Raw genomic sequence first — 18,332 nt, forward strand, 5'->3', positions numbered from 1 at the left:
GGCGCTTGACACCGGATGAGGTCGCCCGTTACCAGAGCAACGGCGCTAGCCAGCCTGGGGTTCCCGGGGCCAGTCTCTTTACTTAGAGTTAAGGGAGCTTTAGAGAGATCAAGGAAGGTAAAAGTCTCCCCTTAGGCCAAATTAGTCTTTTGTTGGAATCAGAGACCCGCAAATGAATAAATATTAAGATGTCACCGTTTTGCCGGATTACGGACACCCTTTGGAGGCAAGTGATCAAAATCTTTGCAACATAAGGTGCGATAAAGAGTTTGGCCTCGAAAGGCGATGGAGCTTCACCTGCTCCCTCGGAGCAAACGGCGATGTCACAACTGAAACCAAAAAAAAGGGAGGGTGCTACAAGTCAGCAGCATCTGATAGCGAGGAAAGAAAGTGAAACTGAACATTAGAGATTTGTTTCTCTTGCCACAGATGCAGCTCACCCGGCTGAGGGTTTCCAGCATCTTCTGTTTTTGTTTTCATTCGTCTCACATAAAATTCTTTTTTTTTGTTATAACGCGTTTGCACATTTTATGGGGGAACTAAGGGAGCATTTTCAGAATGTATCAGATATTGATGAAGAAAACATGGTATCCGAACTAGGGCAAAAAAAAATTAGGAAAGAAAATAATATTTAAGCTAAATAATTTACACTAAACTCAATTGTGACATCTAATTTAAAACATTATAATAGATTTTTTTTGGGAATAGTGTAAGGAGATTCAGAGTAAACAGATTTCCACGAAGAGAAAGGGTCGGCCTAGCATGTCTCAAGCTACTTTGGGACTAGGAGTGGGGCTGATACAGTGTATTAAGGGTAAATCAAGGCAAAAAAATGGAAATACAATATAGACCAATTGCAGTATACCGCTAATGTTTAAAGATATACCCGTATACAGAGAGTTTAACTTTAATCAATATTTTATTTCATTATTTTATATGATTACGGGACAATTTACAATGACCAACCAGTAGGAGGAAACTGGAGCACCCGAAGAAACCCCATACTTTCACTGGACAGGAATTGAACCCGGGTCTCTAGTACTGTAAAGCGTGGCGCTAACCACTAAACCAACATAGGGAATGGTTTGCTAGCGGTGCAAACCGAAGTCTACATAAATGTTTTGCTTTGCGAGAAATCTTTGAACGGTGGTACTAAAAACATTTACTTGCTCCCACTTGGACAGCTGGGTCACCCAGATGGATGGGGAAATGAACCTACCCCATACGTGAAAGAATAAATGAGCGCTTTCGTTTTGCACCACAGCACACCTGTTCCTATTGACTTCAGGGTAGACAATAGTCAATGGTAGCCCACAACAATGCCACAACCGATGTTAACAATTACTCATTCTATTAAACAAAGTGCTCCAAGATTAATCAGGCGCACACTCAACGATTCAGGAACAGCTTCTTTCCCTGTGCCGTTACATTTCTGAATGGACGTTGAACCCATGAACACTAACTCACTACTTTTTCATATCTGTTTTTGCTCTACTTGTCTAATTTAATTATAGTTAAATTAGACAAGTAGTGCAAAAACAGACATAAAATTTATACATATACTTTAACGATATATAATAGTTAAATTATATATATACTGTAATTCAATTTCGTTTCTATTATGTTTTGCATTGTACTGCTGCCGTACAGTTTAACAAATTTCACGACAAATGCCGATTGTGAGATGTATAATCAACGCAGGGTGGAACTAAGACTTGCTCAAAAAGTAGGTTTAAGGAGAGGACTGACGTGAAAGGTCGATGGATTGGCAGAGGGTACTTCGATATGTAAATTGCGTACTTTAAATTGCAAACGGAGGAAATGCGAGTCAGGTAGTGGATTGGGCTGGTGAACGCACAGGGATTTGAACTACCATCAATTTGCAGACTGTATGAGCATTGTAATAGTCAACCGGAGATGGAGAGGACTTTCAAAGGTAGATACACCCACTCGAAATAAAAGAGCTAGATGTTGTGGAGGAAGAAATAATTGACTTGAATGATACAGCGTTTTATGTTGTGGTACAAAGACAATTACTTCGTTATTCCCTTATTAGGTAATTGAATTTCATCCTGGATTGGACAAGCGGAGAAGCGGCGGCTTGAACAGCCGGGTGTCACCAGCATATTTGTGGAAGCTGACTGACTGTTTGTTATTAAATAGTTCAGCGCGATATTTGCACTTGAGCCCCGTGTATTTCGTTTTGAAACACCGAGGCTCTTCTTCTCCTGCCGTGTGATATAATTGCAGCTTTAACAATCTTTTCAGTTTAAATAGATGGCACTGTTTGTGTTTTGGAACAGATTCTGTTTTCTGAGAAATCCAGCGTGACGTTTTCCATTTATATACACACACTCGGGTCAGGCCAGCAGAGGGAGGAATAGATTGGAGAGGCGGCGCGATGCGTCAAGGGCGAGGCGAAGCGTAGCTACATTTTCACCCAGAGGCGTGTTGTCAGTTCAACCGCAGAGGTTGCAATGAGCGGCAGAGTCGGCGACCTAAGTCCCAAGCAGGCGGAAACTCTCGCTAAGGTAAGCGGGTGAAGTAGAGTGCGGCTCAGAGATGAATCAAACCAACCAGCTTCGGTCAGGACGGGGTTTATATTGTGTGTATAACCCAACATTAGATCCTCTCACGCTGGGTTAGGGACCTTCTGGCGAATAACGGCTCACCCCTTAATTGAAAAACTAGGAAGATGTACTGTATACCGGCTATGATCCCCAGGCCTTGTAGGAATGGAAAGTAAACCGAGGATATCGGTTTGACAGTATTAAGGTTGAAAGTGTTGTGCGTGCAGAGTTCAATACTACATCAATCAGATTAAGATTACTAAACCCAATTGCGAGATAGAAGAATTCATCAGCAAAACGCAAGGGCGAAAGTTAGTACAGGTCATCTGTGGTCATGGAACGACATTCAAATGTTTGCACACACTCCGCTTTTGATAACCGCCGAGATGGTATTGCTTTCCCCGTGCTGAGATCTGAACTGGAAGTTTTGGGAAGGAGACTAGCTTGGAGGCGACCGAAGGTCATGGCTATCCTTTCGCTTTCAAATCTGGCTTTACGTAATTAATTTATTGTCCTTGTTGTAGCAAGTATTGCCTCTAGCCATGCAATCAATGCTGCATAATTTTCTTTGTGTCGATTGGTATGTCATTACTTAAATCTAAAGATATTTGGTTATAGTATCGTAAAATATCAGTAATTCGAAATGAAGAAAATTGTTCATAAATCAGAATCAGGTTTATTACGGCTGGCATATGTCGTGAAATTAGTTACTTTGCGGCAGCAGTTCAGTTCAATACGGAATAAATTCCTATGTTACAATAAAAAATGTATAAAATAGTGCAAGCAGAGAACAAAATAGGGAGGTAGTGCTCGTGGACTGTTCAAAAATCTTATGGTGTTAGGACGCTGTTCCTAAAATATTGAGTGTGCACCTTCAGGCTCCTGTACCTCCCTGCTGATAGTAGTAATGAGAAAAGGACATTCTCCTGGGTGCTGACCGTCCTTAATAACAAATGCTTGAGGCACCACCCCTTCTTCCTCCCCCCCTCCACCTTCTTATTCTGACTTCTTCCCCCTTCCTTTCCGGTCTCGATGAAGGGTCTCGGTCCGAAACGTCTACTGTTTACAGTATTCCCATCCGTGGATGCTGCCTGACCTGCTGTGCTCCTCCGGCAGGTTGTGCGTATTACCTTTGAAGGTGTCCTCTGTGGTAGGGAGGCCAGTGCTTATGATGGAGCTGGCTGAGACTACAGTCCTCCGCAGCTTTTTTTTTGATTCTCTGCCTTTGGAACCTCCATGCCATTCGGCCAGTCAGCCAGTCAGAATGCTCTCTACAGTGCCCCTGTAGAAACTTGCTCGAGTCTGTGGTGACATACGAAATCTCCTCCTACGCCTTATGAAATATAGCCACTGACGTGCCTTGTTCATGATCACATCAATATGTTGGGTCCAGGAGAGATCCTCTGAGATGTTGCCACCCAGAAGTCCAAGCTGCTCACTTTTCACTGCTGATCTTTCAATGAGGACTGCTGTTTGCTCCCTTGCCTTCCCCTTCCTGAAGTCTACTGTCAATTTCTTAGTCTTTTATTTATTCATCCATCCATCGTGGAATGAGCCACACTGCCCAGCAACCCCCTAATCTAACCCTAGCCTAATCAGGGGGCAATTTACAGTGACTGATTGACCTACTAACCAGTGCATCTTTCAGACCAGAGCACCCAGAGAAAACCTGTGCATTCTATGGGGAGGAGGTAGACTCCTTACAGATGATGTTGGAGTTGAACTCTGAATTCTGATGCCCCGAGCTGTGGTAGCGTTGCGCTAACCGCTACCATGCCATGGTGTGCCGTCTTACCGATGCTGAGTGGGAAGTTGTGGTTGTGACACCAGTGAGCCATCTGATCTGTCTCACTCCTGTACGCCTCCTTGTCATCACCTGAGATTCTGCCAGCAGCTGTTGAGTCATCAGTGAATTTATAGATGGTGTTGATGCTGTGCCTGGCCACAGTTGTCGGTGTAGGGAGAACAGAGCAGTGGGCTAAGCATGCATCTTGAGGTGTGCCGGTGTTGACTGTCAATGAGGAAGAGATGTTATTTCCCTTCCGCACTGAGGTGCCCTGATAAGGAAGTCCAGAGGAAGCTACTGAGGGGGTGCTGGTGTTGATCATGCCTCAGCATTCAATAAATAACAGCCCAATGTTGCCAGGTGGTCCAAGGGCAAAGGGAGAACCAGTGAAATCGCATCCACTGTAGAGCTGTTGTGGCGGTAGGCAAATTTCAGCAGATCCAGATCCTTGTTCAGGCAAGAGTTGATTCGAGCCATGACTAACCTTTCAAAGCACTTCATCATAGTAGACGTGTGTGCTACTAGGCGATAGCTGTTATAGAAGCTCACTCACCCTGCTCTCCTTCATGATTGCTGTCCTTTTGAAGCAATTGGGAACCCCCGATGAAGTAGTGACAATTGAAGATGTCCTTGAACTCTCCAGCCAGTTGATGGCACAGGTTTTGAGATGTAATAGGATTCTCTCCACCAGGATTATTGCACAACACTCTACCTCCCACAAACTTCCCTTGGAGTGCAGCTGGTCTACACGTTGAACTGGAAACCCCAAAAATCACCTCAAATCCGATCATTGCTTTACAGTTCATGGACAAAGTTTGTGCATACTGTATGCGCATTTGGAGACCTGGCTGGGTCATTGTTGGCTCCTTCAGAGAAACAAACGAGGATGGATCTTACACTAAACAGAGGTCTTCTGTATTTTGCCCCCACCATGCAATACTGTCACCCAGCAATGGTGAGACTCAAAAACATGGGGTACTTTCCAATCTTGGGAGTCATCTATTAATGTGGTCTTTTCAACAGATGATGAAATTCACCATTCTCAGCAGTCAGTCAAGGACATGCTTTCAAAGGTCAAGACCTCAAATTGGACACCAAGCCTTGTGGTCTACTGATTGCTTCAGTGGCATAGACAATGTACAGTAGGAACCTTAAAGCACTTATGCTCTCTGTGCATAATTTTACAAATTCTTTCATAGGTTAGGGAAACCAGCTTCAGCAGTGAGGCTGTTGTGCTGTTTTTTTTTCAGTTGTACTGGCTATACCATGACAGCAGACTTCCAAACCAAGATTCAATATTCAAATTAATTTATCGTGTGTACATCAGAACATACAGTGAAATGTGTCATAGAGAAGTACAGCACAGAAACAGGCCCTTCAGCCCATCTAGTCCATGCTGAAACCATTTAAACTGCCTACTCCCATCAACCCGTACCGATACCATAGCCCTCCATATCTCTACAATCCATGTACCTATCCAAACTTCTCTTAAATGGTGAAAAATTGGGCTTCCATGCACCACTTGTGCTGGCAGCTCATTCCATACTCCAATGACCCTCTATCGAGGTGAAGAAGTTTGCCCTCATGTTCCCCTTAAGTGTAAACAACCAACACATTTAAGGATGTGATGGAGGCAGCCATGCCAGTGTGGCCACACATTCTGGCGTCAACATAGCATGCCCATAATGCTTGGCAGAACAACATAGAGCACAACAAGTGACAAAACAACAAAGGCAAAACATGAATACGCACAGTCCCCCAATCCCAGGACAGGCTGTTTGCAGCCTCCAGCAGACCTGGACACAGATTCGCTGACAGGTTTTGACCTCCCCATTAGACTTGCAGAGATTCGCAAACTCAGGCTATTGGCCTTGATTTCTGAAGTTCTGAATTGACCCTCAGACCTCTATACTCAGCATTATCCCCAGGACCCTGTTGCGAACACTAGGCGTCGAACTTCAGACTTGCAGATGACAGGACCCTCTGAGCTTAGGCCTTGGACTCCAACCTCCCCAATTTGCATACCTGGTGGGGGTGGAGGGGGGATATCGAACCTGGTTACTCCTGTCCGCATTGAACTCCGACTCCAAAACTTGCCGACAAATCGCTGACCCTCGTCCACATTGATCAGCCAGCCCAATATCTGACCACGGATGTCCCACATCCTCATTGCTGGTCTTCGAGTGCAGAGTGGAGGCTTAGATTCCGGCCTGACTTCTAATTCCCCCACGTCCCTCTCCGTAAACCTTAACCTCCTTTCCGTCCCCAAAACCAATCCTACAAACCAAAAAAAAAACAACTAAATTTGAGCTATAACCTCAATGGAGACCTCAGCTCAGTACCATCTTGAAAAAGCATTTTACTTCAAGTTCCATCACAGCAAGAACTCCCCAGAACAGAAAATTGCTTCAAGGATGTTCTCAAAATCCCCTTGAAACAATTGTAAAGCCCTGATCTTGACCTGTAACTACATTAAGGTTTCATCATGGAAAAGGGATATATATGTGAACATACTGAGTGCCTTGAATTTCTGTGACAGGAGAACAAGGAACAAATGTGCACACAACAATAGAAGGTATAAATAATATTTCTCTAAACCCATCAAATGCCAGCTGCCCCATAGGTGGCAGTTCCCATTTAGTGCTCACCAGCCATCTCCTATCCCACAAAACTCAATCTTGAGGGATTGCCTATAAAGTCCTCTATGGTACACTCTATGCCATTTCCAAGATAGTAAAACCAAATGACATGGACTAGTAATTATAGCATACCAGAATTTCCTGCGGTGATTCACAACTCTGTGTGTTCCCTGTTTAAAAAAAAGTGATTTTTTGTATAGCTTTACCCAAAGTCTATAATACCATCTAATTTGTATATTTGGCAGTTCTTTGACCACTGTCACAGTGTGAACTAGCCGACAGCCAGTGTTGTGACTGTATCTTGAAGAATCCACACAAAAAAATCATTAAAATATTCATGAACTCCTTAAAATTGTAAGTGATTAGATTAGAATACAAGTAAATTTTATGTATTTTTTTAAAAAATGAGTGTTCACATAATGACAGGTGATTTGTTTCTGAGTAGGGTGAATTTTAAAATGGCTTCTTTTAAAATAGACTATTTTAGCAATGATAAAATAATAACAATAGTAAATATTTTATTGATCCAGAGTGGGAAATTATTAAATAAGAAATAGGGATAGTATTAGACAGGAAACAAAGGATAACTCTTGCTCCTTAAGATATTGTCCTGGACTTTTCTGTCCAGCTGAAAAAGTAGGGCGGACTTCATTTCTTTCACCTCTGAGCATACTGCACTGAGCGGCAACCTTTTGATTTACTAGCAAGATTTCCACCAGCTGATATTGGGAAGCAGTATCAAATCTGTTCAGTCTCAGAATGACTGTCACTAGCCTCGTATGGGATCTTGTCAAAGACTTTACTTATGTCTATGTATGCTTTCAACTGCATTATCAATTTAATTTGTTAGCTTTTCAAAAAATTCAGTCAACTTTGTCAGACAGGATCTACCCATAGCTCAACCATGCTGACTATAATCAATTAATTCTGTCTTTCCATGTGTGGATTAATCCTGTGCCACAGACTGTCTCTAATAACTGCCTTAGCACTGATGTTGGGCTCACAGGCCTGTAGCTACCAGACTTGTCTGTGGGGCCCTTCTAGAATAAGTGTAGTACATTTGATATCCTCTAGTCATTTGAGATCTGTGTCCAGCAAAGATTTAAAATTTTCTAGCAGGACCCACAAAATCTCTACCCCTGCCCTGGGGACTTAGCAACCTTTAAGCATGCCAGACACCTAATACCTCCTCTTTGATGGTAATGTTTTGAATTTCACTCTTCCTGTCACTGAATTCTCAAGTTGCATTATGTTTCTTCATAGTGAGTAAACATGACAGGTATTCATTTACAACTTCACCTAAAGTATGTCTTCTGAACACTACACACAGATTATTGTTTTGGTCTCTAATGGGCCCTTCTTATTCTCTGTTTACCCAATTTGGTCTTAATTATACCTTTCTTTGTACTTTTTCTTAATTCTGTTCAATATGATAATTCATGCACCCTGTTTGCTGCCCTGACCTTTTATTAAGTTCGTGTTCTCATGAAGGGCCTCCTCTGTTTTCAGTTCTCATTCCTGTTGTATGCTTCCAAATATTTCGTTTTCCAGATTTTGATATCCTTTGATGTCTAGGGCTCCCTGTATTTTCATCTTTCTGGGAGCACATTGGCCTTGAATTTTCGTAGTTTTGCATATAAATGCTCTCCACCTGTCAGTGTAGACCTTGCTGCAGATAGCTTTCCCCAATCTACTTTTGCCGGGTTCTACCTTTTTATTTGGCAAACAGCCTTCCACAAACCAGGCCCTTAGTTTTAAATGATCCTTATCTTGTCCCATAACTAACTTAAAGTGTTTGAGCTATAGTCGCTGTCTCAGATAAACTCTCCCACTGGCTATAATTTCTACGATTTGGTCAATGAGATTTACGGGACGTTGATTCCTGATTGGTATTGCTGCTTGCTGCACCTCCATCAGTGTCCTTGGGTCAGCTGCAGGCTCATTAGCCAAGTTTTGGTGTTGTTCAGTCGTTCAGTCAAGTCTGATTCTTCGTGACCTCATGGTTTTCATGGCAAGATACGGAAGCAGATTGCCAGGCCTTTCTTCCGCGCAGATATTGCTGCTGCCCAGGTTGGGACCCGACTGGGTTTGCATTCATCTGCGTGAAGTCCAGTGCTGATGCCATTAGGCCACCAGCTGGCCCCATTAGCCAGCTCAATGACGGTGACGTTTCATTCCCTTAGCCCTGGTACATCTCCTGTTGGCGGAGCAGTGGCAGAGACATCTCTCTGCCATGCCCTACAGCTTCCAATGGACTCCCAATTTCTGTCCTGGGAATATTAGCCCTTCTTTTGGTCTGTGTTCTGGCTCAAATACCTTTCCTGGATGTAGTTTAAAAATTCCATCCCCTCTGACACTGAAAATCAATATTGAAACCCACTATTACTTGAATCTTACTTGCATCTCTCTAATTCATCTATGTAACTGTTCCTCCATCTACTCCTCTATTAGGTACCTGGCCTCCCTTTTTGCTCCTAAATTCTACCCATGTGCTGGTTAACAATCTCTGCCTTATTTATTCATCAGACTGCTTGCATTAAAATAAATGCAATTTAGTCTTGCATTTCTCCCGTAAGTCTTATCCGCCCCACGACTGCCCTGACTACTGGACTGAATTTACTTTCTATTTCTGACTGCTCCATCTCCTCAACTTTACATCTCTCCTCTGGCCCATTCCCCCAACCAAGTTGTTTAAACTTCTCCCGACAGTACTAGCAAATCTCCCTGTTGGGGCATTAGTCCCGTTTTTGTTCAGATGCAACCAGTCCTGTCTTTACTGGTACGGAAACAGCCATGTCTTTGAAGGGAAAATCCTACAAAACATAGTGGATTTGACCCGGTAAATCATGGGTAAAGCCCTCCAGTTGTTGAGCACACCTACATGAGATGCTATAGGAAAGCAACATCCATCATCAAAGGTCCACACCAAGCAGACCATGTTCTTTTCCCATTGCTGCTTCCAAGTGGAAGGGACAAGAGCCTCAGCACCCACACCAGGAGTTTCAAGAACCAGGCTTTAGAACAAAAGGGGATAGCTACACTCACTAGCCCATCCATTGAGATGTTCCACAAGCAATGATCTTGCTTTAAAGACACTTTATCTTGTTATCTCATGTTCTAGTTGTTTATTACTGTATATTTGCATTTGCACAGACTGTTGTCTTCTACACCTAGATGATCTTTCATTGATCCTGTTATAGTTCTTATTCTATAGATTTGCAGATAATTGCAGAGAATCTTAGGGTTGTATATGGTGGTATATACAGTTGAAGTCAGAAGTTTACATACTCTTTAGCCAAATACATTTAAACTCAGTTTTTCACAATTCCTGACATTTAATCCTAGAAAACATTCCCTGTCTTAGGATCACTACTTTATTTTAAGAATGTGACATGTCAGAATAATAGTAGAGAGAATGATTTTATTTCAGCTTTTATTTCTTTCATCACACTGTTAGAAGTTCACATACACTTTGTTAGTATCTGGTAGCATTGCCTTTAAATTGTTTAACTTGGGTCAAACGTTTTGGGTACCCTTCCACAAGCTTCTCACTGTAAGTTGCTGGAATTTTGTTCCATTCCTCCAGACTGAACTGGTGTAACTGAGTCAGGTTTGTAGGCCTCCTTGCTCGCAAACACTTTTTCAGTTCTGCCCACAAATTTTTTATTGGTTTGAGGTCAGGGCTTTGTGATGGCCAATACTTTGACTTTGTGGTCCTTAAGCAATTTTGCTGCAACTTTGGAGGTATGCTTGGGGTCATTGTCCATTTGGAAGACCCATTTGCGACCGAGCTTTAACTTCCTGGCCGATGTCTTGAGATGTTGCTTCAATATATCCACATAATTTTCCTTCCTCATAATGCCATGTATTTTGTGAAGTGCACCAGTCCCTCCTGCAGCAAAACACCCCCACAACATGCTGCTGCCACCCCCATGCTTCACATTTGGGATGGTGTTCTTCAGCTTGCAAGCCTCACCCTTTTTCCTTCAAACTTAACAATGGTCATTATGGCCAAACAGTTCAATTTTTGTTTCATCAGACCAGAGGACATTTCTCCAAAAAGTAAAATCTTTGTTCCCATGTGCACTTGCAAACTGTAGTCTGGCCTTTTTATGGCGGTTTTAGAGCAGTGGCTTCTTCCTTGCTGAGCAGCCTTTCAGGTTATATCGCTATAGGACTCGTTTTACTGTGGGTATAGATACTTGTCTACCTGTTTCCTCCAGCATCTTCACAAGGTCCTTTGCTGTTGTTCTGGGATTGACTTGCACTTTTCACACCAAAGTACGTTCATCTCTAGGAGACAGAATGCGTCTCCTTCCTGAGCAGTATGACGGCTGCGTGGTCCCATGGTGTTTATACTCGCGTACTATTGTTTGTACAGATGAACGTGGTACCTTCAGGCATTTGGAAATTGCTCCCAGGGATGAACCAGACTTGTGGAGGTCCACAATTTTTTTTTTCTGAGGTCTTGGCTGTTTTCTTTTGATTTTGTTTGTAAACTTCTGACCCACTGGAATTGTGATGCAGTCAATTAAAAGTGAAATAATCTGTCTGTAAACAATTGTTGGAAAAATTACTTGTGTCATGCAGAAAGTAGATGTCCTCAACGTCTTGCCAAAACTATAGTTTGCTAATATGAAACCTGTGGAGCGGTTAAACAATGAGTTTTAATGAATTCAACCTACGTGTATGTAAACTTATGACTTCAACTGTATGTACTTTGATAATACAATTTACTTTGAACTATGTACTTTTGAACTGGTCCCACTGATCCAGATGACTAAAGCAATAGGCACATGTTCATCTGATCTTTACTCTCTGATTCCCATACTCACTACCACTTACTCTGCTTGCTTTATGTAGTTGACCATAACTGCGGGAGGTTATTGTATTCAGCACCTATGGCATGGCAACAACGTTCATCCATAGTTGGAAGAATAGCATTAGGTTTCCAAGCAAACTTACAATTGTGATATTGTCCCTCTATGCGGTAGAATTCACAAAGAGCAAAACACAAAAAGCACACTTGGCCTTTCCCAAATGAACACTGCTTGGTGCTTTTTTTTCCATGCATGACACAACTATAATTCACATTTCCAGCATTTTAATTCACTTATAATCTTCCAGCAGGGCCAAAATTTATTATCTGTCATGAAATACCTTTTGGGTGATAAAGGAGCTAATGAGGTCCATCAAAGAGTTAACCACTCTGTTGTGGAAATGACAGACTTCCTTTTCTTTAAATCTTAGTAAATCAGATGGCACAACCCAAAAAATTTCACAGCCAACAGTTCTAAAATCAGTTTTTTATTCCAGATTTATTTAATTATTTGAATTTCAATTTGCAGTTGCCATGGTAAGATGTGTTTTCAGCCGTACACTTTTCTGGACCTAAATGCAGTTTTACTGTATAAGTACAATATCAGACAAGTACAATAGCTGAATTTATAATATCGCGAGTATCTCTACCACAGTGATTTCTGGGCAGTAGAGTTCCATTTAACTGTGTGACAAGGTAGTGTAGTTGTGAAGAAAAGCAAAATGTGAACTCTGCCCATTGGCAACTCCTGGAAATCATGGAGATCGGCTTGAACAAAATATACAAAATTGGCTGAAGGAACCCATTTATGCTGATCTTGGTGAGAGATGATAGTGTTGGGAAAGAAACATTTTTGTTTTCATCTCAGCCTTGAAAACTCCTAGAGCTTGTGCTGAATGAGTATGTACTGCATACAGTCCATCCTATACTTCTTCAAAGACATCAGCTTAGCGTACCTGGAGCATACTCACAGCATCTGGGCGGTGCTTCCTTTCCATGCACAGCCCATCATTACAGTCTTGCTCATGTATGCCATAAGCCAAAAAGTATCTGAAATTTCAACTAGCGTGGAAGAAATGTTGATCATTCAGAAGTATCTGGGCTGATTTAAATTCCAAATAACAAAATGTGAAAGTGTAGTTTTCAAATAGAGGAGGTCATCAGTTTTTGTTTAATCAATTTTATTTATTATTATCACTAATAATTATTAGCAGTAACATTGATGCTCAACAATTTTAACCAACTTGCTCAATTTTCAATGTTCTGTCAGAAGCTCATTGCTGTTATGTTTTGTAACTCCAAAACATAAAACTAGTTGAAAGAAAATCGCAGAGCTGGGAAATTCATGTGTACTTCTTTTATCACTTTAGTGACGCGTGCATTTATGACGTGGTGGCATAATGACCTATGTCGTTCACGTGCTTTTACATATAATCTGTAATGAATTATGTAAACAACAAAGAATGCTCAATCAAACAATATATTTACAATATTACTCAAATGTTACTGAAATATTAAATACACAATTGACTTGAAACAATCACTGTTTTTCTTTCCATAAATATTACCTGACCTCCTTTTACTTTATAACTGTTTTCTGTATTAGAAAATCAGCATGTAATTTTATGCAATAGAGCTAATTCTTCATTGAACTAAAGGTCATATGAACATTTTGAAAATGCACCCTCCAGCCATAACAAATGTCCCAAAAACATATAGGAATTAATCTAATTTGTAATTAAATTTGCATGTGTACTGAAATATTTGGACTTTAATCTTCTCACAAATCTGCGCTCACTAGTTTATCTTCATTAGTCTTTCACTGTAACAAACTGGTTTGTGCTTAATTATAATTAATTTAAGATTCCAATGTTTTACTTAGACACGTTCTTCAAATAGTCAGAAACACATTAATGACTGTTGTTTTACATATGGTAACAAATACAATACATGTAGACATCATCAGTTTACGCTAAGTTCTATATTTCTTAAGGGCTGTGATAGAGCACTTTTTTTTTGATTCCAAATATTTGTGGTGCTTGCCAAACAGAGGTGAGTGTGCACAGTGTGTACACAGAACTTTTTATGGTGTGGATAGAAAACAATTTATCAAAGCTTAAGAGATCCTATCTGCATGCTGTTTAATGGAATTAGCTATATGACAGGGCCAAGTGCTTGTGAAGCATTGCTGTTGTTTGTCCTACACTTTAAGTTCTGCATGTATTAGCAAACACTACATACTGCTGATTGTCGTGCATTTGGACCTACAGTTATAAATGTGATATCGGTCTGATTATATATTTTTTTCTCTATGTTTACAGTTCCGAGAGAATATTCAAGATATCTTGCCCAATCTTCCTGTTCAGGATGACCACTTCCTGCTGCGATGGCTTAGAGGTGCCGACTTTTAGCAAATATATTAAAAATAGCAAATTATGCTGTTTCTTTCCTTCTTGTTTTCCCGTGCTTTGCGCATAGATTTAGTTTTCACCAAAGTATACAGTACACCAAGAATTCAAAAAATAACCAACCGAGAGGCCCCAGCCTAAGCTGTGAGACTGTTCTCCTCGTGCTGTATGTGGTGCTGGGTAAACTATCAATACTTTATCATGCTCAGGGAAAATGTGGATCAGCATCCACATAATTCAGAAACAAAAAGGCTAGAAGTGTTAGCAGAGTCGGGCTCAACTTGCTTTCTCAGGATCTAGGCAATTCAAACACTTTGTTTTATAATCTCTGAAAGTCTAAATGACTCGTCATCATAATTTATCCCATTATGTTAGTTAATTTTAGCCAACCTACTTAAATATTTGCTTTTTTTTAATGGTTTGCCAACATTGGAGAATACCAGACTGTGTTTCATTGACAATCAGTCTATTTTACTGTGAGGTATTGTTATCATTGTGGACTGTATAGAAAATTCTTTTGACACTATTGCAAGCCTTATAGTTGAAGGCCACTGAATCATTTGTGTGGGTTTACAGGGCACTTTTCAATGCAATGCTAGCAAATCTGCTTGTTCAGCATTTCTGTCAGTTGCGTGATTTTGCAGGTCACATCAATATATGTTTGTCATCTAGATTTTTCATTAACTACCGAGATTCTAATAACTAATTAAATAGCTAAAATCTTACTAAGTGTTAGAGCTAAGCGCAACCCAATGAATATAATCAACATTATTGGAATATAAACTTGTACTTTGCATAATATTTCAATTGCCACTACATCTTTACCATTTTTTGGAAAAGTTATTGGAACATAACTTGCTTTTGTATAGTCCTATAAGCCAGAAAACAAGTTCAAAGTTCAGAAGTACAAAGTAAACTTATCAAAGTATGTATATGTTACCATACACTACCTTGAGATTAATTTTCTTCCAGGCATTTACAGGAAAAAAGAAATACAATGCATTTTACAAAAAAATGGACATAACAGATGAGTCTGGCAAACAATCAATGTGCAAGACATATAATACTGAGAATATGAGTTGTTAAAAAAGTCCTTATAAATGAATCAGTAGGTTGTAGAATCAGTTCAGAGTAGTGAACGAAGTTACCCATGCCAGTTCAGGAGCCTGGTAGTTGCAGAGTAGTAACTATTCCAGGTGTGGGAATAAAGGTCCTGTACCTCTTGCCCAATGGTAGTAGTGAGAAGAGGGCATGGTCCGTATGGCAGTGGTCTTTGATAACGGCTCCATGTACAGTAAATATATTCAATGGTGGGGAAGACTTTACCTGTGATGGACTGGGCTGTACCTTCCAATTACTGTAGTTTTTCTCCCCCCATGTTTGGACTTTGGTGTTTCCATGCCAGGCAGTGATACAACCTGCTAGGACATTCTCCAATGTGCACCTATTGAAGTTAGTCAAAGTTTTTGATGACATGCCAATTCTATACAAACTTTCAAGAAAGTAGAGGAACTGTTATGCCTTCTTTGTGATGACACTTAATTGCTGGTCCCAGGACAGTTTCTCTTGTATGTTAGTACCAAGGAATTTAAAGTTACTGACTCTCTCCACTGATCCCCAAATGAAAGCTAATTTATGGACTTTTGACTTCTTCCTCCTGTAGTCAGTAATCAGCTCTTTGGTTTTGCTGACACTGTCGTTGTGTCCCCACCTAACAAGATTTTCATTCTCCCTCCTATTTGTGTAACAGCAACGGTACAAAACTGTGACAATAATTGGAACCTTCAGAAATTTAAAAATATGATTGGGCAGAGTTTACATACATTTATGAAAAGGAAATTGGTTTGACAGATCCGCTTATGGTTTTCTGAGGTTTAATCAGAATTGATGGACAATAAATGGATAAGCTATATATGCAAATACAGGTAAAGTGCCAACTAAGAGATTATTTAACAAAACTAGAGGATTGGATTGGGATAATGAACTGGTTGGTTGTAATAATGGACAACAGACAGGGAATAAAAAGAAAAGTCATTTTGGCTTCGGAAGCCATGACGAATGAGTGAGATTGTGGGTTACGAGGAGGACGTAGGCTGGCTCAGTGAAAGGATGTGGCAGGTTGCAAATAACATAGAAAAATGCAAGGTCATCTACATGGAGTATTTTCTAAAGGGCGAGAATTTGTAAAGTATTGCTATTCAGAGAGGTTTGATTATCCTGTTCCAGGAATCATTTTAAAGTAATCTGCAGTACAGTAAGCACCTAAGAAGACTAAAACTATGTTGGTGTTGATTGCTGAAATTAAATATGGCCCTAATAAAACTGCACATGGATATTGTGTGTAGATCAGGTTTCCCTTCTTATGGAAAGATATACATGCAACAGAAGTGCAATCAAGGTTTACCTGAGACGGTACTGCAATTTGTTGGGATGATTTTGGCTTCGAGGTGGACTGAGTGTTGGTTAAACTGTTTCCCATTTGTCCTGAGGATTAGCTCTATTTCATTTAGCAGCTTCTTGAAGATGAGGTGTAGCTTTACACTGCAAAAGTTTGAGGACGGGATTGGGGCAGTGACGCAATGCAACCTTGCACTGACATTGTTAGAGAAATTCACTGCTTGCATGCAATCCATGAAGCAGACCTGAAGCAGAGATAAATTTGCACGTGCAATTGAACACTCTTTGTATGATGGATTAAATACATTGGTAGGTGGGAAAAAAAGGCCATGTATCCTGTTCCTGCATTTCTCTTGGAGTTAATATGTAATGGACCTCCTGCCCTTTTGCCTCTGGATAGAACCTGCTTTGTAATATTAGGGACGATTCTTCAGCTGCCGAAAGAAGGTGACCAAGGAAGACCCTGGCAAGGATCTTTCTTGCTGTGATGACTTTGATTACAGTAGTGTAATTGAATTCATTTTCTTTCTTTTATGATTAATGGTATCTGAGTTCCCCTTTTGTGCCCTTGTCTTCCTAGATATGGAGATAAATTATGAATTTGTGACTGGATTTTCTCTTCACCAAATTTCAGAACCTCAAGAGGCACAATGTCTTCTCCCTTATTTCTAATTAGCATGCAACTTTTATGATTGATTGTTGATTGGAGTGTGGTGCGACTGTACCAGGTAGTTTATTATCACAAACATCTATTTATTACACTTGACTTCCATTGATAATAGCATAGTACATACGAAGTTGCAATAGTTGACCTTAAGACAGTGACTTTTCAATATGGAGGGGAACAGGAAGGATGAGAGATGTTTAAAAAATGCTTAATTATTTCCACCCCTCCAAATAAGTGCTAGTCTGCTGACCAGAGAACTTACTATTATTATTACTATCGTGTCCTCTTCTATGAGCCATTTAGTTAAACAGGGTCACCTAAAAATATGTTTGAAAACCATTGCCTTAAGGTTTCATCACATTCATCAACCTTCAGCAGCACTTGCACATCACGCTAATGCACGCGTGTCACACTTCTGTTTTCTCTGATATTCTTTGAAATGGAAATTAAGGAGAGTGTTATGGGCTTCTTGATTGATAACCATTCATCAAACACTGCCATACTGCCCCATTCATAATCACAGTCACTCAGTCAGTCTACACAATGAGAATCAGAAACAAGGTTGTTATCACCGGCATATGTCGTGAAATTTGTTAACTTTGTGGCTGCAGCGCAATGCTTAATAATAGAGCAAAAACAGTGGAAAAACAATATATAGTTAAATTAAACAAGTAGTGCAAAAATAAAAACGTAGTGAGGTAGTGTTCTTGGGTTCAATATCTGTCCAGAAATCGGATGGCAGAGGGGAAGAAGCGGTTCCTGAACTGTTGAGTGCGTGCCTTCAGGCTTCTGTACCTCCTTCCTGGCAGTAGCAATGAGAACACGGCATAACTTGGGTGATGGGGGTCCTTTGTGATGAATGCTGCCTTTTTTTTTTTGAAGCATCGCTCCTTGAAGGCGTCCTGGATACTATGTGGGGACTAGTGTCCATGATGGAGCTGTCTAAATTTACAACTTCCTGCAGCTTATTTCGATTCTGTGCAGTAGCACACCCCACACCCCCATATCAGGCGGTGACACAGCGAGTTTGCATGCTCTCCACGGTG

The 18,332-nt window shown here is 40.7% G+C and overlaps 1 protein-coding gene across 1 annotated transcript in view; it reads left to right on the forward strand.

Moving 5' to 3' along the window:
* Positions 1 to 1,853: 1,853 nt before the first annotated feature.
* sec14l8 (SEC14-like lipid binding 8) overlaps positions 1,854 to 18,332 on the forward strand; it is a 62,618-nt gene continuing 46,139 nt past the window's right edge. Inside the window, exons 1-3 of the mRNA XM_072247696.1 lie at positions 1,854 to 1,936; positions 2,304 to 2,531; positions 14,136 to 14,211. Of these exons, the coding sequence (XP_072103797.1) occupies positions 2,478 to 2,531; positions 14,136 to 14,211 (130 nt within the window). The 5' untranslated portion in view covers positions 1,854 to 1,936; positions 2,304 to 2,477. The remainder of the gene's footprint in view (positions 1,937 to 2,303; positions 2,532 to 14,135; positions 14,212 to 18,332) is intronic.

The sequence above is a fragment of the Mobula birostris genome, chromosome 31 (genome assembly GCF_030028105.1).
Source record: "Mobula birostris isolate sMobBir1 chromosome 31, sMobBir1.hap1, whole genome shotgun sequence".
Taxonomy (NCBI): Eukaryota; Metazoa; Chordata; class Chondrichthyes; order Myliobatiformes; family Myliobatidae; genus Mobula; species Mobula birostris.